The 27,166-nt window shown below is 44.1% G+C and overlaps 1 protein-coding gene and 1 non-coding gene across 3 annotated transcripts in view; both read right to left on the reverse strand.

The window, feature by feature from the left end:
* LOC137335162 (DNA topoisomerase 1-like) overlaps positions 1-27,166 on the reverse strand; it is a 70,962-nt gene that overhangs the window by 21,795 nt on the left and 22,001 nt on the right. The window contains exons 4-12 of one of the 2 annotated variants that reach the window (XM_068000319.1): positions 20,252-20,378; positions 19,431-19,495; positions 18,748-18,840; positions 17,415-17,484; positions 15,213-15,304; positions 8,036-8,151; positions 2,207-2,328; positions 897-1,019; positions 261-448 (exon numbers count right to left, since the gene is read on the reverse strand). In XM_068000319.1, the coding sequence (XP_067856420.1) occupies positions 261-448; positions 897-1,019; positions 2,207-2,328; positions 8,036-8,151; positions 15,213-15,304; positions 17,415-17,484; positions 18,748-18,840; positions 19,431-19,495; positions 20,252-20,378 (996 nt within the window). Of the gene's footprint in view, positions 1-260; positions 449-896; positions 1,020-2,206; positions 2,329-8,035; positions 8,152-15,212; positions 15,305-17,414; positions 17,485-18,747; positions 18,841-19,430; positions 19,496-20,236; positions 20,379-27,166 lie in introns of both variants that reach the window. The other variant, XM_068000318.1, reaches the window with a different exon arrangement.
* LOC137335524 (small nucleolar RNA SNORA26) lies at positions 4,031-4,150 on the reverse strand. The gene has a single exon (XR_010966447.1). It is a non-coding gene; the product is annotated as a small nucleolar RNA SNORA26 (small nucleolar RNA).

A 27,166-nucleotide genomic window follows, 5' to 3' on the forward strand; every position in this document is an offset into this window, starting at 1 on the left:
AGATTCATCCCCTTCCTAGTCCAGGGATGGCAGGCGAATTAAAAGAGGCCCAAATGTCGCCCTAGTTAAAACCAGCTAACTCGGCACTGACTGGGAATTAAAGGTGCAGTCTTCTGATCTGCTTGGCTCAGCACCATATCGGGCTTGAACATTACCTACTGGAAACATTGGTGAAGCCCTGACAATTTTTTTTTAAACAAAATCTCCTCTCATTAATGTTGAGCTGGCAAACGCCTGGGCTTCCCCTCAGAGATACTCACTTACTACAGTTGATGATGATGTCCTCCGGCCTGATCCTTCTCTTCAGCATGCCCATCTTTGGGTGGTTACCACGGCCACGGAAGAGGCCTGGCGGCTCAATCCTGAAGTTCGCGATCCTCTCTTTGTGGTTGTCCATTATACAATACCCGTACTCCTGTAGAAGTTTCTCGTTTTCTTCTTTTAATTTCTGTTTTTTTTGTTCAAAAATAACAGTTAAAATACATCAATCCCAATAATCCAACTTCTCCCTTGCTTCCCATCTTTGCCTGAATTTGCTGTCCTTGGACCCTTTCATCAAAGCGGTCATTCGTCACATTTGAAGCTCACAGTGATTACCATGGTTATAAGGTATTAGAAGCACCATGGCCAAGTCTGATGCAACGGACACACACACCTACTTCCCAGCAGAGCTCACTAGATAGTGATGAGGAAGGGGAAACCCAGGTGTACTTTTCACTTCCCCAGCCCACTGCTGAAACCGACTATAGTGCCACTACCAGCATGCCACGCGAGATTGGCTAATGCAAGAGTGATTCAACCTGGCTTATATGACCCGGTACCACACCACGTGGTGCATTCACCAACTGCACCCTTTTGGGAGGGGGCATAACTCAACTCATCTGCCTGCTACAAACCTGTTTCTCTTCTTTGGACATCTGCTTTCGAGCCTCAGACTGGGCCTTGAAATATTGGCTCAATTCTTCAAAGTTGCACTTGTTGAGATCTGTTATTGCCGACTTTTCTTCAGGTTTCATTTCCTAGATTGAAGCAAAGCCTTTAATTAACGGAATCCATGGCACAGGGCGGAAGGAAGACAGCAAAAGTTCGATCATGTTCACACTGGTGCTAAAATCCCTAACTCAAGAGGGAGATATTAAAGAAAAACACACAATTAATGGCTGCTGGGGCCGTCCGTCTCATTTTTATGCACTCAGTGGCAACAGAGGTGGGGGGGGGGGGGGGGCTAGGGGGGATTTGCAGAGTGGTACTGGGAGAGGAGTGGACACAGGTCAACTACACAACATGCAAGGAGACATTCAAAAAGCTAAGCAGCATCATTAACCAGTCAGGTTAAGTTCTTTATGAAGACATATGGGGATATATCACGGTGCTGAGAGGTGACGAGTGAAGAAAATAAATAAGCACTTCCTCCCGAGTTTGCAAATCCTGTCTTCATCATCTACCAAGTACACTAACAGGACTGAGGAATCAAAACAGTCACGATTGAGAATCTGGTTTAGAATTGTTCCTTCACTTCCACTCTTCTTCTCCCCTCCCACCACCCCCCTGTACCCTGGTCAAAACACTTGCTTTGTTTGAACAAGAATCCTCCAACCCACCCCCACACCAACAAAAGCACAAAATCCAACAGGAACAGCTTTGGTCTTTTCTCCAGCCTTCTCCAAATCTCTGGTCTTGGCTGCAAAGGTGGGAAGGGAAAAGGGGCCATTTGGTGTGTACCCATGACAGAAAAAAAAAGCATTTATATTTATAAAACATGTCCTCAGGATATCCCACCCTACCTCTGCAATCTCTTCCAGTCCCAAATGCTTCTGTGGACTCTCTCCTTGCTGAAAAGCATTCAGCCACTTAGGGCCTGCTCTTTGGAACTCCTTAACTAAGCTTGGTGTCAGCCGTGACTCAGCTGGTAGCACTCGGAGTCCAAGGTTGTGGGGTTCAAAATCTAAAATCTAGGCTGGCACTGAGGGAGTGCTGCACTGAGGGAGTGCTGCACTGAGGGAGTGCTGCACTGAGGGAGTGCTGCACTGTTGGGGAGGTGGTGTTTCTCGGATGAGATGTTAAACCAAGCTGCCTGCTTGGATGAATATAATTGATCCAAGGGAAACTGAGCCAAGTTGACACTTAAATTGTAGGATTTGGATACAGAAAGACGCTGCTTTTTATTAGCAATCCCACAATCCAAAACTTCACTCTTCAAACTTACCTTTCGCCAGTCTTTGAAGAAATTCTTCCTAAAGATATCTTTCGTAGTGTACTCATGATCGAGCATTTTTGCAAAGAATGTCGCCACCTCTTCGCACCCAGGGCTCAGCTTCATAGGTTTCCCTAAAAAACAAGATTGAAATCAGATCAAAGATAGGTACTTTTGAAAGTAGAGGTACAGATGGGTACAAGCTTACAGCTTCATATTTACAGTGTCCCATTCAACCATATCCAAGCTCTCCATCCTAAAGTATCATTATGAGCAACTCTACGACTGCAAAATTTAAACCTCACTATGCACATTATGAGCACAGTACTTTTTGTGCTCATCGAAGTGAGGGATACCAATGCTGAGGCACCCAGTGTTAGTATCAAGCACTCTCAGGTCAGGTATGGCATGATCAGGTGCAGAGGAAAAGATCCTCCACTCTGCCCCAACATGTCTAGACCCCAGCCTCAAAAGAACACCCACTACTGCAACAGTGTGGCACTCATTTCCCTTTCCAACACCATTTTTTTTTATTTGTTCATGGGATGTGGGCGTCGCTGGTGAGGCCGGCATTTATTGCCCATCCCTAATTGCCCTCGAGAAGGTGGTGGTGAGCCGCCTTCTTGAACCGCTGCAGTCCGTGTGGTGACGGTTCTCCCACAGTGCTGTTAGGAAGGGAGTTCCAGGATTTTGACCCAGCGACGATGAAGGAACGGCGATATATTTCCAAGTCTACCTTTAGGCCTGTGTAAGCGAAAGTCCCAATTAGTGCAAGAAAAGAACTTGCATTTATCTAGCACCTTTCATGTCCTGACATCCCAAAGCGATTCACAGCCAATTAAGTACTTTTGAAGTGTAGTCATGGTTTTAACGTATGCAAAGTATTGACGCAGCTTTATGTGGGCCCATGCTCAGTACGAACTGGATTGAACCTGCCCAAACTAGTTTCACATAGAACCCTTTCTTCCAACAGAAAGGAGACTTTCATCCCTGGTTTGGAACCCAAGCTCTAGAGGTGAACGGCCAACATCTAACCCGCTGTGCTATCCAGTTCCTCACATTTTTACAAGGAGTCGAGGGATTCTCCAACCTTTAATGTTCACAGAAAGCCTTCAAATGAATCAATGGAAATCCTGTGGCGGGAGCGGAACCACGTGAAATTTACTCAAAAAGTAACAGACCAATTTTGTATCACAAAGGAATCCAGCGTACTCCTGCCTCCAAGTAGCATTCCCCTAATCCTTGCCGTCAGAGCACACAGATGCGAGAAAGGGAACTTAGGAGGTACAACAGCATGTATGCGTGTGGGAGGAGGGTTAAGAGAAGAGAAAGAGCAAAAGAGGAAAAAAAAGCCAGCTGCCTCAAATTAATTTACTTTTTCCATGATCCGTATTGCTACATGTTGTATAATTGCTGGTCTGTGTTGTACACAACAAGGACATTGTACCATGGCATTATGTGTTCAAATAGAGGGGTATCTCACTCAAGTATGGAAAAACTATGGAGGATGGAAATTTTACAGCCTCACGAGTTGTCTAGCTGACCTTCATTAGTTGATGTTACAATCTACAATCTTTATATACCGAGACCAGAGCCACTGATTTACAACCACTAAGTGAAATTCCAGTTTTTATTAAATGGGATTGCGGGATTTATACAAGTTTGGGTACAATAATGCATTATTCCATTCATTTATAAACGTTTCAAAAAAGTATTAACTTCACTGCTTGGCATTTAAAACACAAAAGTTTCATCATAAAGACAGTCAGAGAGTGAATTGATACCCTATTGAAGAATCACTTGCAATACCAACCCCTGGTCAATAGCACCATCAACCTTTGTCCCTCTTGACAGGATCCAAAGCACAGGGGAAGCTGCTGCTCTGGGTTTTAAAGAAGAATTTTTCTACCCCTCAATCGTGGCCATTCAAAGAACTGGATTACCATGAATGGGCAAAGCTAAGAGGGGGGTGATAATGGACTATTCTTTAACTGTGAAAGTTCTTAAATAAATTAGGGTCTCCAAATAAGTAGCCAATAGTTTGTAAAATCTAGCACGGCATTTTTGATATACAAGCCCAGCGGCGGCAATTTAACATCAAGTACAGAGAAAGACCTAACATACACAGAACAGGGTACAGTATTGTAAAAGTTATGGTACTGGACTACCAACTCCAAGGTCATGGGTTCAAATCCCATCATGGCAAATTGTGAAACCGTGGAGAAGACCAGAAAGGAAAAAAGACCACGATAGCTGCTGGATTGTTGTAAAAACCCAGAAAATTCAGGGACAGGAACCTGCAGATTATAAAAAGGAACGGTTCTCTTTCTCCACGCGCCCACCTCCTCCCCTCATCTCCCCCCCAATTTTCACCCTTCCTTTCTTGAAGATAACCACACTTTGCTCGGTTAAAGTTCCACAAGCGTCAATGGATACCTCCCTAAAGTGGCCACATGCCCCTGACCTCAAAGCCATCACTATCCCATGCTGCACTCGCAGGGTTAATCCGGTGAGGTGGATCTTTGGTGTCTTGTTCAATCCTGATGTGAGTTTTGTACCCAGTGTTCAGTGTATTGCCAAGGGCACTTTCTTCCACCTCCAGAAGAGACTTACACCTCATCACTGCTTCCACCACCTCAAGGACAGGCGTCTCTAATGCTTTCTTTGACTTGGCCAGTGTGCTCTATTGGCACATCACTGTCACCAGTGGTCCCATTTGCCCCAAATCATAGGCAACATTCCAGTGTTCAAATCCCACCCCAAAACCAACTTCAATGAGCATCTCAAGCCACACTTTCTGTACGCACCCTCAGCTCTTCTGACTGCTCATTCCCTGCTCCCTCTACCATTGGAGGCATTTCAGGCCCCACTTGAGCCAACTGCAGTTCCCTCCCTGTACCATAGGAACAGGAGTAGGCCATTCAGTCCCTCGAGCCTGCTCATTCAACTGCATATCTCTTGGTATCCGACAAAAATACATCGATCTCAGTCTTCAAATCTCCAACTGTCCCAGCATCCACAGCCTTCTGGGGCAGAGAATTCCAGGTTTCAAATTGCGAATTTCCCCCCATCTTTGATCTCAACCCCTTCAGATTTTCCTTTGTGGGGCTGCCTCTCCACCATTTTAAAATCACTCAGGCATTTCCTTCTGTGCGAAGGGCAGTTATGCAAATGAAAGGTCTTGCATTAAAATAAAGTACACCAATGGTTTAAGCAGGCCTGAATTAGAACACTACGGTTTTCAGGAAAATGTTACAGCAGGCTTACACCCAGAAGCAGGAATGCACCCAAGCAAAACATGGTCACTGAGTGATAAACTTGCCCACAAACAACCGATCCTTCATCGTCACTGGGTTAAAATCCAGGAACTCCCTACCTAACAGCACTGTGGGAGAACCTTCACTACACTGACTGCAGTGGTTCAAGAAGGCGGCTCACCACCATCTTCTCAAGGACAATTAGGGATGGGCAATAAATGTTGGTCTTGCCAACGACGCCCACATTCCTTCAAAACTTCAAAAAAAGGACCCCCCCCCCACAATTTTCTAGTTATGGAAACAAACAGGCAGGCAGACAGCATGCTACACAGGTGCAGTGCATTCAGCAAGCTTTAAAGACAAGTGGGGAGGGGGAAGGGAAAGAGAAACGGAAGAAACCTCACTGATGAATGGTTTGAACCATTTCAAAACAACGCCCCAGTTGAATATTAGTTCACCACAGAAACGTGGTGATCATTTTGCCAACAGATAAGGGCTGATTCAGCCTTACTGCAGCAACTCCCACACTTCCTGCTCATTGAGCAAGCGACTGGCCAAATCAGACCTTTCCACAAAATTACTACGAAACAATTCAGAAAAATTAAGGTGTTGGGAACAAGGCAGAGTCTGACATAGGCGAGGAGCGAACTGGAGGAGATGCTGGTACAATCTCTGACCTCAACATTAACCCGCACAACATTAAACCCCATCAGTCTGTTCTGACACAAAACATTCACGTCATTTGCTGACCTATCCAACAAGAAATACTTAAGTGATATTTATCCTGGAGACTTTTGAGAGGTCAAATCATCTACAAATACCCAGCTGCATGCTTTTTGGGGGTCAGGATCATGTTTTAGGTAGACCTAAATTAGGGTCTCTTAAAATTACGAGAGCCATCTTGGGTTGCTCTACCCCATCAGCAAGATCAACACCTGGGCAAGGAATGGGCTTTTAAAAAAAAGGAAAATATATTTATACTTTATATCAGGGGAATACTCAGAACGTGAAGTATTGCCCCCCACCCAAAGACCGTTCCTGCCTCTTCAAATACAGGAGAGCACTTTCTGAATTGCCACACTTTGAATATCTACTCCAGCCTCCAATATGTGGGAAAACTGAAAAATACACAAGAAAACTAACCCCAGCAAATCAGAGAACCAGCTGAGCAAGTGGGAGGCCCTCAGTCCAACAGTCAGGTTCATATGATCAGGAAGTCCAGCTTTTCACCCATGACAGTGGCTGCTGGAGCAGCTGATTCAGGATCAACCATTTTGTTGTTGTTGTTGTAGTTGCAAGGCCTAAATCACTCGATCTACAATTGCATGAAATGAGCTGGCAACATGCCCGTAGGATACAGTGTGACCCGTTTTTTTCGCTGCTGCCAAATGCCTTGAAATTGGTAGCAAAATAAACAAGAGGTTGGTAGCCCCACTAGCTCACGGGAAACCATGTTCAGCTGCTGGGGGCAGAGAGCGGCTTCAGCGCAAAAACAATTTTAAAACATGGCTGTGGTGTTATTGGAAACAGCCCATAATACGAGCAGGGCAGGTTCTAGAAGAACCGGGTTCCAACATAAATGCAGCATTGCTGTACAGTCAATCAAATACTGAAGCACTTTCAAAACTGGCAGGCTTCATAGTTTCCCAATGCACAGGCCGCATTCATCCATTTAGCTCCTCAACAGTTCTCAAACTGCTCATAATATTCAATAATCCTACTGAAAGAGAATTTCTTGATCAGGATCTCTTTATAAAAAGCTGCTAAACCACAAGTGCTGATGATGTTGATGCACGCTTGACTGGGAGGAATCACGAAGGCCCACTATACCGGGGCTCACCGAGGCCCTTTTCAGTTGAAACTAAACAAAAGCAATTCAAATATTAACAGGCGGGCACAATACTCGCCCTACCATCAACCTCAGCAACGCATCCTCTGCACATATTAGTCTCAGTAAATCTGCCAAGCTAGTCATCTCTGGATGACAATGTTGCCAATACTTTGCAAAGGGGTCCCAACGCAACGTTCAAGTGGGAGTTGCCAGGTTGTACAAAAGCAAAGTCAAATTACTCCTTCAACCACGTTTTAGCGCTACTTTGAGACACCCGTTTGGATGCTGCATCAGAACCCCAGGATCACGAACGGTGGTGATGCTTTAACATCAGCGCTGCTGTTTTAAATAGTTATAAAAACATCAAGGGCTGTTTTTATTTAAATCAGAAGTGCTGTTCCTGATGAGTAAAGATATCAGTGATATCACTAGACTAACACTGTTGAGATGAGGCAAAAACAAATAGTGCCCTTTGAAGTAATAATTACAGTCACATAATGGCCAGTTATTATGCTGGACTAAAGGGCATGGGGTGCCATCCGGACCTAAAACATAGGGGCTATCAAAACATCAAAAACCCAACATATTGTGAATCACAGTTCATCTTTCTAATGAAGGGCATGGTTGTAAATTTATCACTAACTGAATCAGTGATATATTTTGTTCTATAAACTCATTTTGTTGTTTCTCAGCCCCTCCTTCTTCATCCACATTACATACATTTTGAATATCAACACACAGTTGCTCTCTTACCATCGTAATAGAATTTAACTTTATCCGGCAGTGGCACGTAGGGTGGAGCAAATACCGGGCCTTTATGTTCCAGAAATTTCCACTTCACACCATCAGTATAGCGTTCTTCCTCCCACCTGCACAAGAGAGAAAATATGCTCGAGAGAGAGATTTCTCTAGAATAATTAGCACACCACAGCCAGCAATCCTAGACCACACAGGGCAACAGTTAATTAGCAGACCAATTCCCTTTGAATACCAAAAGCTTTATTAAAAAGTAAGCAGGTTGTGGTCGGTATGGAAATCATGCAAAGACGTATTTGCAAAAATAAAAAGTATATTCTTGCACCCACCCCCTGCAATATTCTGTCCTCATCTCCTGGAGGTAGCAACTATGCACTGGGCTACAGCTCCACTGGAGTCAAGTCTCCCTCGAGTACCTCAGGAGTCTAGACAGTGAATGTCAACAGGATATTTAATTGTGGAGATCGTCATAAGCAAGCCCAATGTATCTTCACCCACACACTTCCTAGTACCAGTTGGCAAATGGTGACTGGCTTTTCTCTCTTCCTCCCTCTGTACAAAACCCCCCGCCAAGCCCCCTATTTCCCTAGCCGGCTGCCACCATTTCCACCTCATTCTCCCAGCCCATCGCACATTGCTCAGATTGAAATGGCTCACGGGTGCCTTGCTCTCAATCTCATCTCCGGGTGGCTGCCAGCATGCATCTCTCTGCTTGGGTATTTGAACAAAACAGCTGTCGACAATACGCATCAGTATGGCACAGCCACACTCAGAGTTCTGCATTTTTGGTTTTAATTCCACGAAAATTTTTCAGATATTATTTCTGTCTTTTCAAAAAAAAAGAGTTTAAAAAGATGTATGAAAAGAAACACTTCAGTGAAATTGAGGAAAAAAGGTTCCATTTCTATTTAGTTAAAACCTCGGTGGTGGGGAAGCTTTTGGAGACGATAATCCAGGACAAAATTAATAGTCACTTGGAAAAGTGTGAATTAATGAAGGAAAGGCAGCACAAATTTATTAGAGGCAAATTGTGTTTAACTAACTTGATTGAATTTTTTGATGAGGTAACAGAGAAGGTAGATGAGGGCAAAGTGATTGATGTGTATATGGACTTTCAAAAGGAGTTTGATAAAGTGCCACAAAATTGAAGCCCATGAAATAAAAGGGGCAGTGGCAGCGTGGATACAAAATTGGCTAAGGTACAGGAAACAGAGAGTAGCGGTGAACTGTTGTTTTTTGGACTGGAGGAAGGTATACAGTGTTCCCCAGGGGTCGGTACTAGGACCACTGCTTTTTAAAAAAATATGTATTAATGACTTGGGTGTACTGGGCACAATTTCAAAATTTGCAGATGACAAAACTTGGAAGTGTAGTAAACAGTGAGGAGGATAGTGATAGACTTCAAGAGGACATAGACAGGCTGGTGGAATGGACGGATGAAATTTAACGCAGAGAAGTGCGAAGTGATACATTTTAGCAGGAAGAACGAGGAGAGGCAATATAAACTAAATGGTACAATTCTGAAGGGGTGCAGGAACAGAGAGACCCGAGGGTATATATGCATAAATCTTTGAAGGTGATAGGACAAGTTGAGAAAGCGGTTAAAAAAGCATACGGGATCCTGGGCTTTATAAATAGAGGCAAAGAGTACAAAAGCAAGGACGTTATGTTGAATCTTAATAAAACACTGGTTTGGCCACAACTGGAGTATTGTGTCCAATTTAGGGGACCACACTTTAGGAAGGATGTGAAGGACTTAGAGAGGGTGCAGAAAAGATTTACTAGAATGGTTCCAAGAATAAGGGACTTCAGTTACATGGATAGACTGGAGTAGCTGGGGTTGTTCTCCTTAGAGCAGAGAAGGTTGAGAGGAGATTGGATAGAAGCATTCAAAATCATGTAGGGTTTACATAAAGTAAATAAAGAAAAACTGTACCCATTGGCGGAAGGGTGAGAACCAGAGGACACAGATTTAAGGTGATTGGCAAAAGAACCAAAGACAACTGTGAGGAAAAACTTTTTTACGCAGTGAGCAGTTATGATCTTGAATGCCCTGCCTGAAAGGGTGGTGGAAGCAGATTCAATTGTGGCTTTCAAAAAGGAATTGGATAAATACTTGAAGGGAAAAAATTTGCAGGGCTATGGGGAAAGAGCGGGGTAATGGGACTAACTGGATTGCTCTTACAAAAGAGCCGGCATGGGCTCAATGGCCTCCTTCTGTACTGTAACCATTCTACGATTCTAAGTGACAAAAGACAATGTGTAATTACAAGTAATGACACAGTAATCCTAAATACAAAGCTCCAACTGGCAGTCACCAGCACCCTAGATGCCCACATTTAGTCTGTTGTGCAGTCAAGATCAAGTTTTAAATATCTTGCCCTTTCTATCATTGCGGTTTGGCTTCTTAAACACTTCTAATTCCTTGTGTACCTAGTGCATCACCGTCCGGCATTTCATCTCCCGACTTATCAATTAACGGGTGTTGCAGAAAACAGAACCATTTCTGGAACACGAAAATAAAGCAGGGGTCTTTAACCTAAAGCTGAAGGCAGCACAGGAAGGAAGGAAAATAAATTGGTCAAGGAAAACCTAATATATATATAAAAAAAAATTCAGGTCAAAAACATGTGCTAGAAAAGAAAAACTATTTTTCAGAGAGAGAAACAAAAGCAATATAAAAATTCCTATTTCAGCTGCTGCTAGCTGTGGTTAATCAAATGGCTGTGAAAAGTTCACTGCTGTGTGGAGTCAGGGTTTGCTCTGTTCTGTCCCACAACCCACATCATGGCTGCTGTGTGTCATTACTGGTCAGTGGCTAGGAGAAGTGAAGAGAGAGTGACAGGGGAAGTGCGGGGACTCTTCAGATTCAACATTTAGTTCTGCTCACAGCACCACCCCCCAAGCCCACAGAAAGACTTTGCAACACCACACGTGCTCATCAACAGCTTCAACGTGGCCAAAAACCAGAGACCTGCAATTTTCCCCTTTGACTTTTAACCTGAGGAAACTGTTCTGCTTCTTTCAGCTTTTGGATTTTAACATTCTAGTTTAAAGTGGCAAAAGAACCAGAGGAGAGATGGAGAATTTTTTTTTTAAAATGCAGCGAGTCGTTAAGATCTGGAATGCACTGAAAAGGTGGCAGAGGCAGATTCAATTATTAACTTTCAACTGGGAACTGGATAAATACTTGAAAGGGAAAAATTTGCAGGGCTATGGGGAAAGGGCAGGGGAGTGGGACTAATTGGATAGGTTTCAAAGAGCCGACACAGGCACCATGGGCCGAATGGCCTCCTATTTTTTTTTATTCATTCATGGGCATCGCTGGCAAGGCCAGCATTTATTGCCCATCCCTAATTGCCCAGTGCATCTTGTAGATGGTACACACTGCAGCCATGGTGCGCCGGTGGTGGAGGGAGTGAACGGGGTGCCAAACAAGCGGGCTGCTTTGTCCTGGTGTCGAGCTTCTTGAGTGTTGTTGGAGCTGCACTCATCCAGGCAAGTGGAGAGTATTCCATCACACTCCTGACTTGTGCCTTGTAGATCGTGGAAAGACTTTGGGGAGTCAGGTGAGTCACTTGCCGCAGAATACTCAGTCTCTGACCTGCTCTTGTAGCCACAGTATTTATGTGGCTGGTCCAGTTTAGTTTCTGGTCAATGGCGACCCCAGGATGTTGATAGTGGGGGATTCAGCGATGGTAGTGCCATTGAATGTCAACGGGAGGTAGTTAGACTCTCGCTTGTTGGAGACAATCACTGCTTGGCACTTGTCTGGCATGAATGTTACTTGCCACTTATCAGCCCAAGCCTGGACGTTGTCCAGGTCTTGCTGCATGCGGGCACGGACTGCTCCATTATCTGAGGGGTTGCAAATGGAACGGAACACTGTGCAATCGGCAGCGAACATCCCCATTTCTGACCTTATGATGGAGGGAAGGTCATTGATGATGCAGCTGAAGATGGTTGGGCCTAGAACACAGCCCTGAGGAACTCCTGCAGCAATGTCCTGGGGCTGAGATGATTGGCCTCCAACAGCTACTGCCATCTTCATTTGTGCTGGGTATGACTCCAGCTACTGGAGTTTTCCTCCTGATTCCCATTGACTTCAATTTTACGAGGGCTCCTTAATCCCACTCTTGGTCAAATGCTGCCTTGATGTCAAGGGCAGTCACTCTCACCTCACCTATGGAATTCAGCTCTTTTGTCCATGTTTGGACCAAGGCTGTGATGAGGTCTGGAGCAGAGTGGTCCTGGTGGAACCCAAACTGAGCATCCGGGAGCAGGTTATTGGTGAGTAAGTGCTGCTAGATAGCGCTGCTGACGACACCTTCCATCACTTTGCTGACGATTGAGAGTAGGCTGATGGGCGGTAATTGGCTGGATTGGATTTGTCCTGCTTTTTGTGGATAGGACAAGCCTGGGCAATTTTCCACTTTGTCAGGTAGATGCCAGTGTTGCAGCTGTACTGGAACAGCTTGGCTAGAGGTGCAGCTGGTTCTGGAGCACAAGTCTTCAGCACTACAGCAGGGATGTTGTCGGGGCCCATAGCCTTTGCTATATCCAGTGCATTCAGCCGTTTCTTGATATCACGTGGAGTGAATCGAATTGGCTGAAGACTGGCTTCTGTGATGGGGATCTCGGGAGGAAGCCGAGATGGATCATCCACTTGGCACTTCTGGCTGAAGACGGTTGCAAACGTTTCAGCCTTATCTTTTGCACTCACGTGCTGGGCTCTGCCATCATTGAGGATGGCTATGTTCACGGAGCCTCCTCCTCCAGTTAGATTCTTAACTCCCAGAATCAACCGCACTGCAGTGGGTCCTGAGTCACATACAGGCTGGACCGGGTAAGGACGGCAGGTTTCCTTCCCTAAAGGGCATTAGTGAACCAGACGGGTTTTTACGACAATCCGGTAGTTCCATGGTCACCATTACTGATATTTGCTTTTTATTCCAGATTTTATTTTAATTAACAATTTAAAACCCCCTTCCATGGTGTATCATTCTATGATTCTAAGGCGGTGGCACAATTTGTTGCAGTACCAACACGTGGCTTTGTAGAGGGCAGGAATACAAATTTAATCCCTCTTCCCCCAATTCACCAAGTTATCAACTACAATACATCCCTGTGGAGAAGGTTCTGGCCTCTGCTTAGCTCCTTTGTCAGGCCCATATCAGGCACTAGTCGTGATCTGCTCAACAGTAGCATTCACGGAGGCCTAGGAGAAATTTGCTTCCTGCCACTGTACGTGGATTTAAAAAGAGAGACACAGACTTTATATCATTTCAAAGAAGATATCCTTTAACCTGGTTGGAATCCAGCCCAACCTGATGGGGTGACAAGATCCATGGGGTCCGAGAGAAGGAAGTTCGAGCAATGTCAATCTAGTAGGCATGCGTGCACAGCATAAAACTACCCGCAATTCAGCGCAATACTGGTCGTTTCACACAGAGATGGCATCAGATCAGTGGTTTCGTAGGGACTCCATGAGACTGGGAAAGAGCCAATTTGTTGGGGCAGAATAGAGGGAGCTTCACCCAATTCCATAAAAAGGTGACATCTGGTGACCAAGAGTAGGAAAGAGTTAGATATTTCCTGACATTCATATCCCTCACTTGGGTCACAAAAAACATTCAACCTAGGAAATTTAAAATGGGAGAACAGGACCATTTATTTTACCAATGGAACGGATGCAGGAAAGAGCATTCCATGTTGGCGCCTCCGTGATTAAAAGAAGCAAGGCTACAGCATCATATTAGAAAGCTCTGGGAACAACCACTCCGCAAACACAGGAAACCATGAGGACAACAGCTTACTCGAACAAACACCACCCTCAGTTCTAAAGGGTTTGCGCTCAAACTGAACGGCAAAGGCAGCAGCGGCTGGTGTAAGCACAGGAGTCCACTTTCTCAGTTTGTATTTTCTCAAGAGACAAGAAAACTCTTTTTTAACAAAAAAGGAATTTAAAAAAAGTCTAGGTGCGTCTTTTTAAACTCAGAGGGCAAGTCTGTTCCTCCTACCCACAGGATAATCACACCATAACACAGATTGTTCAATCAACAACAACTTGCATTTATATAGCAGCTTTAGAGTAGGAAAATGTCCCAAGGCCCTTCACATTAGCTTAAATCAGACAAAAATTGACACCAAGCCAAAGGAGGAGATATTAGGACTGGTGACTAAAAGCTTGGTTAAGCAGGTAAGTTTTAAGGAGGGTCTTAAAGGAGGGGAGAGAGGTGGAGAGACAGAGGTTTAGGGTGAGAATTCCAGACCTTCAGGCCTAGGCGTCTAAAGGCACGGCCACCAATGGTGGGGCGAAGGATGTTCAAGTCCAGAGTTGGAGCAATGCAGAATTCTTGGAGGGCTTTAAGAGGTTACAGAGATAGGGAGGGGTGAGGCCATAGAGGGATTTGAACAGGAGGGCGACAACTTTAAAACTGAGGCATTGGTGGACCAGGAGCCAATATAGGTCAGCAAGCACGGGAGTGATGGGTGAGCGGGACTTGGTGCGAGTTAGGGTGTGGGCAGTAGAGCTCAAATTTATGGAATAAATAAAAGGAAGCCATTGGATCACGACTGACAAGATACACGGTCAAACCGGAAGTTATAGAGGACAATAAAAAGTTTTGATCGCCCACTGATCTCCAAATAACTTTCAGAGAAAACCCAGAAACTAAGAAAATCCTGATGAATGAATGCCGAGAACTGGAAAACAGCACCGAGTGTTTCTGCACTGGCTCTTATCACTCTAGAAGGCGTGGGATACAAGAACACTTCTCAATAATGAAACACAATGGCCAGCATTTGACGCAACTCTTCTCATGCTCACCGCTACTTAATAAACCAAGAGAAAAAGAGTGCAATGAAGACATCTTCTCTTTCTCCAAAAACTATGTACGTCACAACAACTTCAACTGTACTGTTGGGCAACTAACAAAGAAGATTTTAGGGGGGGTGGGGGAGGTACAGGGGGTTGGCAGAGAAACGTCAGTGGAGTCTTAGACAAAAATCACAGGATTGTAAAACTCCAAGTCATTCTCGAGTTCTACCAGTCGGCATCCAGTTACAGAAGTACAGGAGCAAGTATGTTGTCTATCCTGGTATAGGGAGGGGAGGTGATTGAAGGAAGAAAGCTGTGAGATATCAGGATTCAACATGTTCTACAGGAGCTCACCATTTCCATTTATCCTCCTCCTCTTTCTTTTTCTTCTTCTTTCCCTGCCCAGCACTTGCCACTTTAACTTTGGACTTTTTGTTCTTTGTTTCCTATGAGGAAAAGGAAGATTGAGACTCAGTAACAGTATAACATACCGAAACGCTACTGTTATTACACCCGCAGAAGGGGAAACTTCCAGTGTCTACAACTGCAGACTATGTTAGGCACCCAATCAGTGAGCACTTCAGTACCTGGCACAGGCACAAACCATGATTATATTACAAGAGAAAACTTGCACTAAATGTGTATCTCATTATGTCTGTTAGCATGTCAAAGTGCTTCACATTCAATGCACTTTGAAGTGCAGCCACTGTTGCTATGCAGCAACCATTTTCTGTACAAAGTCCCACAATGAGATGAATGACCAATTATCTATTTTTGCTGGCATTGTTTGAGGAAGAGAGGTTGACCAAAACAAAGACAAAGACAATCAGTGTTCCTCTTCTGAGTAGTGCCACTGGACTTTAACATCCACCTCAACAGACCTAAGTCCCCTGAAGGACAAAATGTCCAGTGCAATACTGAAGGAATGCTGCATTGTTGAAGAGTCAGCCAGATTTAGTGCTCAAATCATGGGGTGGGGCTTGAATCCATAACCATAAGTGTGCAGTAACTGAGCCAAGCTGACGACATTTCAACACAGCATCATGTCTTTCAGTTACACCATTTGACTGCTGTGGTGTTTTTTTAAAAAACTATTACAAGACATTCCACGACAATTTCCTAGAAACAATATATAGTGACTGGCTAAAGGCCTAACTGACAGCAGCCAAAGACCAGGCCACGTGCCAGATCTCTTGGTCACAGATATCACGGCAGATGAAGAAAAAGGGAGCAAAACGTACTTCACCTATCACATTAAAAAGAATTGAGGGAGCAAGTGGCTTTTCGAGTGAGATTGATCCCTAGTAACTGTTTCCTTCCATGAGGTGTTTACAGTTTTACTATGTGTGTCACAAGATTGGAAACCATTACTGTTTGTTAACAGACTTATTTAGTTCAAAAATAACTGCTAAACCTTTTCCTAACCGGACCAATTTTATTGAACTTTGCGCATTAATTTACCTTAAATTCACACCTTTCATTAACTCCCAGGCTAAATTCAATGCCTCAAGCCAATCCTCCAGTTGTTGTAGCCTTGTGAATCGCTGAGTATCATTCAGATTTCTGCTCCATATTATTTCACTTTAACTTGTCTACCTGTATTAGTTCCATGGTCAGAATTCAGCTCCCCAAATTGATCCTATTGTCTCAGTAATCAATGTGGCCAATTCCTGAGATGCTGACAATTATTATAATTTTTAAAAATTATTTCCCCAAGCCCAGTACAGCAAGACCAGAATCTACAAATGTTAACAAACTAAGTTGTTTCTGCCTCACTCACAACTGCAGGAACGCACCAGACCCTGAAGAAGCTTTTCCAACAGAGTTTAAACTAAGAGCTGTTGCTTTAGATTTAGATTCCTCACCCTCACCTTCCATTTGGAAACATTGCAGGAATCCAGTGGCCTTTAGCTAAAAGGAACTCAGAGGTTTGTGACTGTAGGTGACAATTTAGTTAACTAGACTGTGATGAAAGATGTCGGTCAGAAGCCAAACCAAGAGAAGAGATTAAAAAGAAAACTAACCATAGGTCCACAATAGTACATTTACACAAACTAGATGTGTAACAAAAGCAGTCATGAGATTAAACTTCAGAATCACTTCTATCTTCCTTCAGAATATTCTCCTGTGTGTAAATACCTCAGACTAATTAATACATACTTCAGATGCCACTTAACTTCAAAACCGTTCTCCATCCTCCCCAAGATTTCAAAAAGGACCCAAAATTCCTGTTTTAAGATGCTTGGGCATTTTGCAAATAATTCACACATAAAGAACAGACTTCGTAGAGCGTGAAGGACCCGTTGCCATATCACAGCTTCAGTGGAGTGTTTCACCAAATTAGGAGACATCAACAGGAGAGCTTTTTAGCAAGGCTGTTTACTCAAGGGCCATTAGAAAGGACTGAACTCACTACCCTCTCAATGAGCCGTAACAAGCATTTCCACAAGCAAGAAACAGCTCCAAAAAAAATGAAGTTCGTAAAAATTAGACTGTTCCAGCTGTATCAGCACAGAACCTACCGAGACCCTGAGGAAATAAAAATGCCATACTCACCACTTCAGGTTTTCTTTTTTTGGCTTTCTTTACGTCTTCTGTTTTGATCTTCTTGGGTTTAAAATCAACACTAGGGTAGACAGACAAACAAGATTACATTCAAGGGACCTGCGCTGTACACAACTTACCCTGGCGTCATAACTGCCCACAATGTAGGCTTAACAAGCAAGGCTCAGGATAATGACAATGCAGCAAAATGAAATCCCTACCCCATGGGTTTAGTGTCCTGTTTTGAGCAGGGTCAAGGCCACCACTCCCATCTCCTTTGCAGCTTGTATTGTACTACCACAGCCCAAACACTGCTACAATTTACACAAAGCACAAATGCTTGTTACTGCTTTAAAGAATGGAAGCACTGTCAGAATAATCAGGCCAGGCAAGATTTATCTTCCATAGTCATATGTTCATTTTCTCTCTTTCCAGCATCACTACCCCCGCCCCACCCACCCCTTTGGTTTTAGGCTGTTCACCATCTTTCCTTCACTTCCGAGACCAGGGTTTAAAGGTCCATCACTGTTTCTGTTTTTCTCCCTTTCTCTTCTTAAGGCACTGACCCATCCTGTGGGACAATTCTCAGACAGCAGTAGGGGGTCCTTAGGTTCCTCATTTAAACTGGACATTTTTCATGTACAAGACTGGAGACAAGTGTTGGTAGGTAAGTTGCTCATGGTGGACACCACAGCTGAGTCAGGAACTGTCCCCCTACCCAACGTCAGTGGATGGCCTCTCGCCTCTCTCTAGCCCAAGGTCCTCCAGAGTGTGGTGCAGCCACGTGGACCTAGGTTTAATCTTACCCAGACTCAGCCATGGGCAACATCATGGGCACAACTGACCTCGACACCCACAGGCAACAATACAGGAAGCCAAGGTTCCTGTCGCTCTGTAGTGATGGTCACCAACAGTTGGAAGAGCAAGCCACCTGCGGTTACTAACCAGGGTCATCCATGAAGACTAACCCTCTGGTACCTCACCAAACGGTTAGCACTGCAAAGAAAACCACCCATTTCTGTGCCGTGCAGGTCATCAACTCCAGGAGATTAGAATTTGAAAAAAATATAATACTAATGACAATTTTAGAAACTGTGAAAGGAATGAATCGCAGGAAATGCAATTGCAACACCAAGTTCCTGCAGGTGGTGTGGCTTATGGCTTCTACTACACTGGCATTTGAGCTGCAGAATAAATGGCAGTGGGTTAAAACTAAAACTAGTACCACCCAGGAAATGAGCACACCAGCTGTTTTTTTCCCATTGGGGAATTTCCCTTTTTACCCCCCACACCACGTGTGATACCTGATACAAGGAATACCCAGAGCTTTAAGAAGGAAACTTACTCGTCATCTTCACGGGCTCTCTTCATTGGCTTGTTTTCCACCTTAATGGATGGGACGTAATCATCGTCTGGCTCTTGCTTTATACGAGGAGGGCTAAAAGGGACGGGAAGGGAAGAGAGAGACAAAAAGGTAAACTTTCAGCTCTTAAATAACCAAGTGGTTCATTTTATAGAGCAGGCAGCCTTAAATAACAACCTACCCATGAGAACCAGGCCTGCCAATTCCTAAACCCATGCTATCGTGTCCATGTGGTCAGACACTGCTGGAATTCAGATGAAGCTTGTTAGAGATGAATCTAGTTTATCCAAATAGAATTCCACAATTCAAATAAGGTGCAAGTACAGGGAATTGCTAGCAAGGTGATCTGTCTTTCAATCGGGAGAACCCAGAAAAGAGAAACTGTACATTTCAGACATCCCTGGAGAACGCCCACCACAAAAGGTATGTGTTAAAAAAGACCGACTCCTTATCCTGGTGAATGGGGGCTGAAAATAGGAGATTTAAAAAAAATGTTTGACACCTCCCCTCCAAAGAGGGACTCTCCCCACCATCACTCCCCCTCCTCAAGAGTTTCTGCCTCGTTTAAGAGAAACTCATTTAGCAGCGAGCATGCATTCTAAAAGCTTTGGGCCAAACCCAATCTGCCCCATTAATGGCCGACAGAGTTTAAAGGGGACCCTTACCTTGTGAAACCATTCTCCTTCTTGATTTTATCCCCAGAACCACTACTCGAGGAGTGGATCTTATCCTTTTAAAGAAAGAGAGAAGCCATTAGTAAGTGCAGACCTGCAGCTCCTCTTCTCTACAAGCTATTACAAGAACACCTCGACTTCAGCACACCAGTGCTATACTGTTCCCTTCAAATATCTAACCCTAAATCCTGTCCTGTGCCTAAGGGGTACAATATACTAGAACCTGCAATCCCACCACGTGTAGCACAAACCCAAAGAACTTCCTTTTGTCAAAAAAAAAACTCCCCCTGTAAATAATCTGTAGAAACAGATCATGGAAAATTAAAACCAGAAGGCCCTTTGAAACTGAGAGTCTCTCCGCCCAGACCATTGATTTTCAAAATTTACACGTTCTCCCTTTACAGATTACAAATTGTCCCCTGCGACAACCTTAAGAGCACTTAACACTGGTACAGTTTTGCAGCGAGTTATTAACTGGCCATTCTGTGTCCTGTTGTGAATCTTGACAACTTTGCACAAAGTGGCCCAGGCTACACCAGTTAACAGGGAGCCAAGCTCAACATGTGAAATATTGAAAAGAGATCACACATGCATCCAAAGACTGGTGAAACTGTCTGGTACTAGAATGGGGACGTGTTTAGATATGTACATGGGGTAGGGGGTCAAAAATCGACATTGGATGCGTTAGTTGCACAATGGAACAGGTTTCTAACTCTAATTGATGCTAGCTTACCCTAGAATAAAATGCCTGCGCAAAATAGGTTGAAACAAATGACAATTAGCTAATAGCCAGCTACCTCCAACTCCAATACCTTTTCCTCCTTCCTTTTCTCCTTGTCCTTATGTTTGTGTTTGTCAGAGCTCCCATCTCTGTGCTTTACTTTGTCTTTCTCCCTTTCTTTATCTTTGTGTTTCTTCTCCGAAGAATCTTTGTGCTCACTGCAAAACAGAGAGAGGTCAGTGGCACTGGGATACAGAACCCACACTGTACGTTGACATGCTGTACAAGGCACACCGTTTCTGCCAACTTTCTCCCCTCCTTCTCCTCCTCCTCCTCTAGTTGCCAACTGCACCTCCCAAGTTCTTCAAATGAACCCAGATTATTGGCAGGTTATTAGACTACGCGGGATCATCGCAGCAGAGTCTGACCTTTTATATACATAGAGACACGGAGCAATTTTAACCTAATCTGGCAGTCGGCAAACTGATGGGATCGACTGAAGTCAATGGAGAGTAAAATTGCCGTTCCATCTGATCTTGTGGGTTTCCGCCTGGCGAGTTAGGTTAAAATTACCCCCACAGAATCAATGAATAGTGATCAAGAATGGGGAACAATGCCTATTCCCCACCCCATGTGTGCAATGATCGACTATTACATGCCCACAGTAACCTTAGCTTATATCAGCTAACTTGGTACAGACCAAGAATCAAAGCTGGCAGTCCAGTGAATGGATCCAAATCTCAGATGTGCATCATACGGCAGAACTTTGGTAAGCGTCTTCTGTGTGAAAGATTATGCTACCGCACGAGATGGTGAGCTCCGATTCAAAGGCTGTCCTTCAGAGTGACAAAGACCATGCATTTCAGGAATTAATACCTCAGCTATTTATTACTTTAGCCAAGAATTGCATTTTTATCCACATTATGGTTGCAGCGTGGCCCAGATGGAAAAACAGGCTCAGAACAACAGCACAGTCAGAATTTTTTAGTGGGTCATTGGTAGTAGCACGGGCTCAGGATCAGCCCAGCACAGTTAAAGGGAAGGGATCAGTGTAGATAACCCAGCACCGATTTTACACATTGACATTTTTGCTTCTAATAATGTGCATACATCAGACGCCCATTCTAGCAAGAGTCTCTATTTCTTATTTGATAAAGTAACAAGAGATTATTAGAACAAAACGTAGGAACAGGAGGAGGCCATTCAGCCCCTTGAGCCTGTTCCACCATTCAATGAGATCACGGCTGATCTGTATCCTAACTGCATCCACCCACCTTGGCTCCATGTCCCTTAATACCATTGGCTAGCAAAAATCTATTGATCTCAGATTTAAAATTATCAATTGAGCTAGCACCTACTGCTTTTTGTGGGAGAGAGTTCCACACGTCTACCACCCTTTGCGTGAAGAGTTTCCTAACTTCTTCCCTGAATGGCCTGGCTCTGATTAAGGTTATGTCCCCTAGTCCTAGACTTCCCCGCCAGTGGAAAAAGTGTCTCTCTACCCTGCAATTCCTTTCAAAATCCTAAAAACCTCAACTAAATCACCACTTAACTATCTATAGTCCAGGGAATACAAGCCTAGTTTATATAATCTCTCCTCATAATCTAACCCTTGGAGCCCTGATAACATTCTGGTGAATCTGTACTGCACTCCTACAAGGCTAATTACATCCTTTCTAAAAGGTGCGGCAACCAGAACTATACACAGTATGCCAGGTGTGGCCTAACCGGGGCTTTTTATTGCGGTAGCAAAATTCCTCCCTTTTATATTCTAGCCTTCGAGTTATAAAAGGTTAACATTCCATTAGCCTTTTTACTTGACTACTACATTTTAGTGTTCTGTGCACATGGACCCCTAAATCTCTTTGGACCTCCCCTGTTCCTAGCTTTTCACCATTTAAAAAATACACGGATCTATCTTTTTTTGGTCTAAAATGGATGACTCCACACTTATCTGCGTTGAAATCCATCTGGCACAGTTTTGCCCACTCACTTAATCTATCAATGTCTCTTCGTAATTTTATGCTCCCATCTACATTACTTACTATGCCACCAATCTTTGTGTCATCAACAAACTTGGATATATGGTTCTCTGAATCATGTGAATGCAGTGTGTCCTCTCTACAGGATGCACTGCAGCAACTCAAAGGCTTTTTCAGTAGCACCTCCCAAACCCGCGACCTCCACCATCTAGAAAGACAAGGGCAGCAGGTGCATTGAAACACCATCACCTCCAAGTTACACACCATCCCAGCTTGGACATATACCACTGTTCCTTCATTGTCGCTGGGTCAAAATCCCACAACTCCCTACCCAGCACCATTGTGGGAGAATCTTCACCACATGGACTGCAGCGGTTCAAGAAAAAAGGCTAAACACCACCTTCTCCAGGGCAACTAGGGATGGGCAATAAATGCTGGTCTTGCCAGTGATGCCCATATCCAGAGAATTAGTTAAAAAAAAAATTATTGGCCAGCTATTACATTGGATAGATAGCTGGTTGAAATTGTGTAAGCAGAGGGCTGTTATTAATAGGAATGGGTTAGATTGGGCCTCAGGGTCTGCCCATGAGTGGAGTTCTACAAGGCTCTGTATTGGAATCACTGGTGTTCACTTTCATTCATGATGGAATTTGGGGGTGGGGGGGGGTGCTTAAATTGAACCATGCCGAAACTCCGTGAGGAAAATGCGCTGGGGGCTAAGTGACAGATCAGTGACTGATTGCAGGCTGACAGTCAAGCTAGGTGAATGGGCCAGAATGTGGCAGACATCATTTAACATGGACAAGTGCAATGCCATGCATTTGGGGCAAGGAAACTTTAGGCATGTTTGCATCATTTGTGTGAGGTAGTAAAAGAGAAAGCAAATAGGGTATTACATTGTATTGAAAGCATCATAAAATACCAAGTGAAGAATAGGTTATATAAGGTTCTGGTACGTCTGCACTTGAGAGTACAGTGACTAGTTTTGATCCCTGCAGATAGCGAAGGATATCGAGGCTCTAGAGAAGGTACAGCGGAAGACAATCAAGATGATATCCATAACTAACAGCTCTGATGTTAGTTATAGGCTATAAGAGTCAGGGTTATTTATTTTGAGGAGAAATGCAGGCTTGGATGACGTATGATGAAGGGGCTGGACTCAGTCAGGTTAGATGGGTTACTGGAGGCGGGTTAGGTATGGCAGGGCTAGAAGGCATGTTTGGAAAATCCATAGACAAAAGAGAAAGGTCAGATTCCAGGAATTGTTTATTTTCACAGAATGACTGTCCTCTAAAACATGCGCTGGGGAGGGGGAAAAAAAGAGAGAAAGAATCACTACAGAACTTAAAATAGGAATCTCGTCAAGCTCCTGCGTAAAGAGGGCATTTACAGTTAAAGGAGGCAAGTTAGTTAGTTATGTTTGTAAACAGTTATGGGCTACCACCCACCGTCTGCAGCAATTTGCTTGATTGCCTTAAGGAACTGTAGAGGAATTTCCCCGAGCTTTTCCTGAATTGATCACAGGCAAAAAAAAACCCTATGAGGAAAATAACTTGTCGAGGGAGATAGCGTGACTCGGGGATTGGATGAATGGTGCGCGAGGAGATACTATTCTCTGGATGGGGTGGCCTTGATGGGTGTTTTCCCATTCTTCCTTTCTTATGTAGATGTGTCAATCACGTCAGCCGACTTGCAACGGTTCCAAGTGTAAAAGGTGATGTACTACATTACCAATAGGATGTCAGGCCTGATGTGCTTAATACAGCCTGCGATAGCTTTGAACTTTGGAATGATGTGGAGATGCCGGTGATGGACTGGGGTTGACAATTGTAAACAATTTTGCAACACCAAGTTATAGTCCAACAAATTTATTTTAAATTCCACAAGCTTTCGGAGGCTTCCTCCTTCCTCAGGTGAATGGTGTGCCACCGTTCACCTGAGGAAGGAGGAAGCCTCCGAAAGCTTGTGGAATTTAAAATAAATTTGTTTGACTATAACTTGGTGTTGTAAAATTGTTTACAACTTTGGAATGACAGCCACTATTCCAGTCTAAAGTTTTGAATTTTTTTTCCAGTCTCCCTGCAACATGCAAATTCCCCAGTTCAGAGAACAGGCTGGAGACCTGCTCCCAGTACTGGTATACAGACAACGAGCAGTGGTCCTTTTTTAATTGGCCAAATACTTAAAATCTCCCAATTGTTTCAAATGACACAAGAATTGTGTGTTAGTTTCACTTCCCACCGTTACACAATACGGGGTGGGTGGGGGGGGGGGGGCGGGCAGAAGGGAGAGGAGAATGGGAAGGGAGAAGATTTTTTTTTTAAGAAGGGGTATTTTCCACCTATTTAAAAAAAGGTTTCACTTCAAATGGTAGGGTCCTTCATCAACCCCACAAGGTCCTCCTCTTACTCAAAATCATTGACTTTATTAAAAAGCTAAATCAAAATCACTGAAAGCCCCTTTCATAATGATGCATAATGCCCATCGCAGCGATGCTGAAGGCTTCACATAGGTCACTGCCTTCAGTGCCTAGTACTTCAAATTTATAGGAGCTTAAACCTAAATTAAACCAACATTTATGCTTGAAATTATTTCATGCATTTCCCTTCAGAAGACAATGGTAGCAAAAGTTCCAAGCTGCTTGCATAATGGACTACAGTGCAAAATAAAAATGGTTTTAGCATATTCTCCACAGCATGGTTTCCTCCTGAACCAGTCAAGAGGGGTTTAATGCAACATCGCTGCGCAGAATGTCTAAATCGGGCAGATCGCCACGTTCATTGTGCCCAGAGAGAGCTGGACGCAGCTTTTGAGCACAGGACCCAGTTTGGAGTGCCTCGGGCTGGCTGTTGTTAGTCTCATTTTACAGGTACAGTTAAAATTTTGGCCTCGCTGGCAGACTACTTCTTGTTGCCAGTTTGGTCAGCCTGTTGCCAATAGTCCAACAAGTTACAAAGACACTGCCTCATTGACATGCCACCATCCTCCCAGAATCCACATTACTGTCTTCACAGACTGCTGCTGACTGCCCAACAAACCTACATCCTGAAAAACCACTGGTTAGATCCAGAAATCTTGAAAAGACAGCAATGAGAAATGGCCATTCAGCTGATCAAAACTGGTACCTCTGGTATCTTAACTCTCCCATCTGGCACATGTATTCTGTACAACCGTAAGGTGCTTGCCTCCAGTACCCTGCCCAGCAAATTGTTCCAAACATTTATCACTCTGAAGAATCAGAATATCCTTTTTAATTTTAATATTTTACTAATTGCCACTCATGTCCTCTGGTCCTACTGTCCAGTAGGAAACTAGGTTTACCTTATCTACACCATTTGATATTTCATATCCTTTCAACGATTTGACCTGAAGCCTGAATATTCTTATCACTTTGGATTTCTATGGCCCTGCTAGGGGCCCTCCCCCATGAACCAGTCATGAGAGGGTCAATGCATGGTTCTTTGCACGCAGGAAAAGGAAACTGCATGGCAGTACAGTACCAATTACTATCCAGCTAAGAGAGTGGATGAGCATCAATGATTTGGAAAAGAGAGTAGGCAGGAGAAATGGGACCACATTTAACATTCTGGTGGTGGGGAGGCAAGGAGATGGGCAAATTATTGGAAAAAATTGTGAAGGTCAGTATTAATCGTTATTTAGAAAGGCACAGATTAATCAAGGACAGTCAGCATGAATTTGTTACGGGAAGGTCGTGTCTGACGAACTTTATTGAATTTTTTGAGGAGGTAACAAGGAGGGCCTACATGGATTTTAGCAAGGCTTTTGACAAGGTCCCACGTGGTAGACTGGTCAAAAAGGTAAAAGCCCATGGGATCCAAGGGAAAATGATAAGTTGGATCCAAAATTGGCTCAGTGGCAGGAAGCAAAGGGTAATAGTCGATGGGTGTTTTTGTGACTGGAAGGCTGTTTCCAGCGGGGTTCAGTACTCGGTCCCTTGCTTTTTGTGGTATATATCAATGATTTAGACGTAAATGTAGAGGGCATGATTAAGAAGTTTGCAGATGATATAAAAATCGGCTGTGCGGTTGATAGTGAGGAAGAAAGCTATAGACTGCAGGAAGATATCAATGGACTGGTCAGGTGGGCAGTAAAGTGGCAAATGGAATTCAATCTGGGGAAGTGTGAGGTAATGCATTTGGGGACGGCAAACATGGCAAGGGAATACACAATAAATGGGATACTGAGAAATGTCGAGGAACAGAGGGACCTTAAAGTGCATGTCCACAGATCCCTGAAGGTAGCAGGACAGGTAGATAAGGCGGGATACAGGATACTTTCCTTTTTTTAAGCCAAGGCATAGAATATAAGAGCAGAGGGGTTATGCTAGAACGATATAAAACACTAGTTAGGCTAGAGCTTGAGTACTGCATACAGTTCTGGTCACATTACAGGACATATATGATTGCACTAAAGAAGGTACAGAGGAGATTTATGAGGATGTTGCCAGGACTGGAGAACTTTAGCTATGAGGAAAAATTGGATAGGCTGGGGTTGTTTTGTTTGGAACAGAGGCGGCTGAGCGGAGATTTAATTGAGATGTATAAAACTACGAGGAGGCCGAGACAGAGTGGATAGGAAGGACCTATTTCTCTTAGCTGAGAGGTCAATAACTAGGGGGCATTGATTTAAAGTAATTGATAGAAGGATTAGAGGGGAGCGGAGGAGAATTTTTTTTTATTATTCGTTCATGGGATGTGGGCGTCGCTGGCGAGGCCAGCATTTATTGCCCATCCCTAATTGCCCTCGAGAAGGTGGTGGTGAGCCGCCATCTTAAACCGCTGCAGTCCGTGTGGTGAAGGTTCTCCCACAGCGCTGTTAGGAAGGGAGTTCCAGGATTTTGACCCAGCGACGATGAAGGAATGGCGATATATTTCCAAGTCGGGATGGTGTGTGACTTGGAGGGGAACATGCAGGTGGTGTTGTTCCCATGTGCCTGCTGCTCTTGTCCTTCTAGGTGGTAGAGGTCGCGGGCTTGGGAGGTGCTGTCGAAGAAGCCTTGGCGA

The sequence above is a fragment of the Heptranchias perlo genome, chromosome 19, assembly GCF_035084215.1.
Source record: "Heptranchias perlo isolate sHepPer1 chromosome 19, sHepPer1.hap1, whole genome shotgun sequence".
Lineage (NCBI taxonomy): Eukaryota > Metazoa > Chordata > Chondrichthyes > Hexanchiformes > Hexanchidae > Heptranchias > Heptranchias perlo.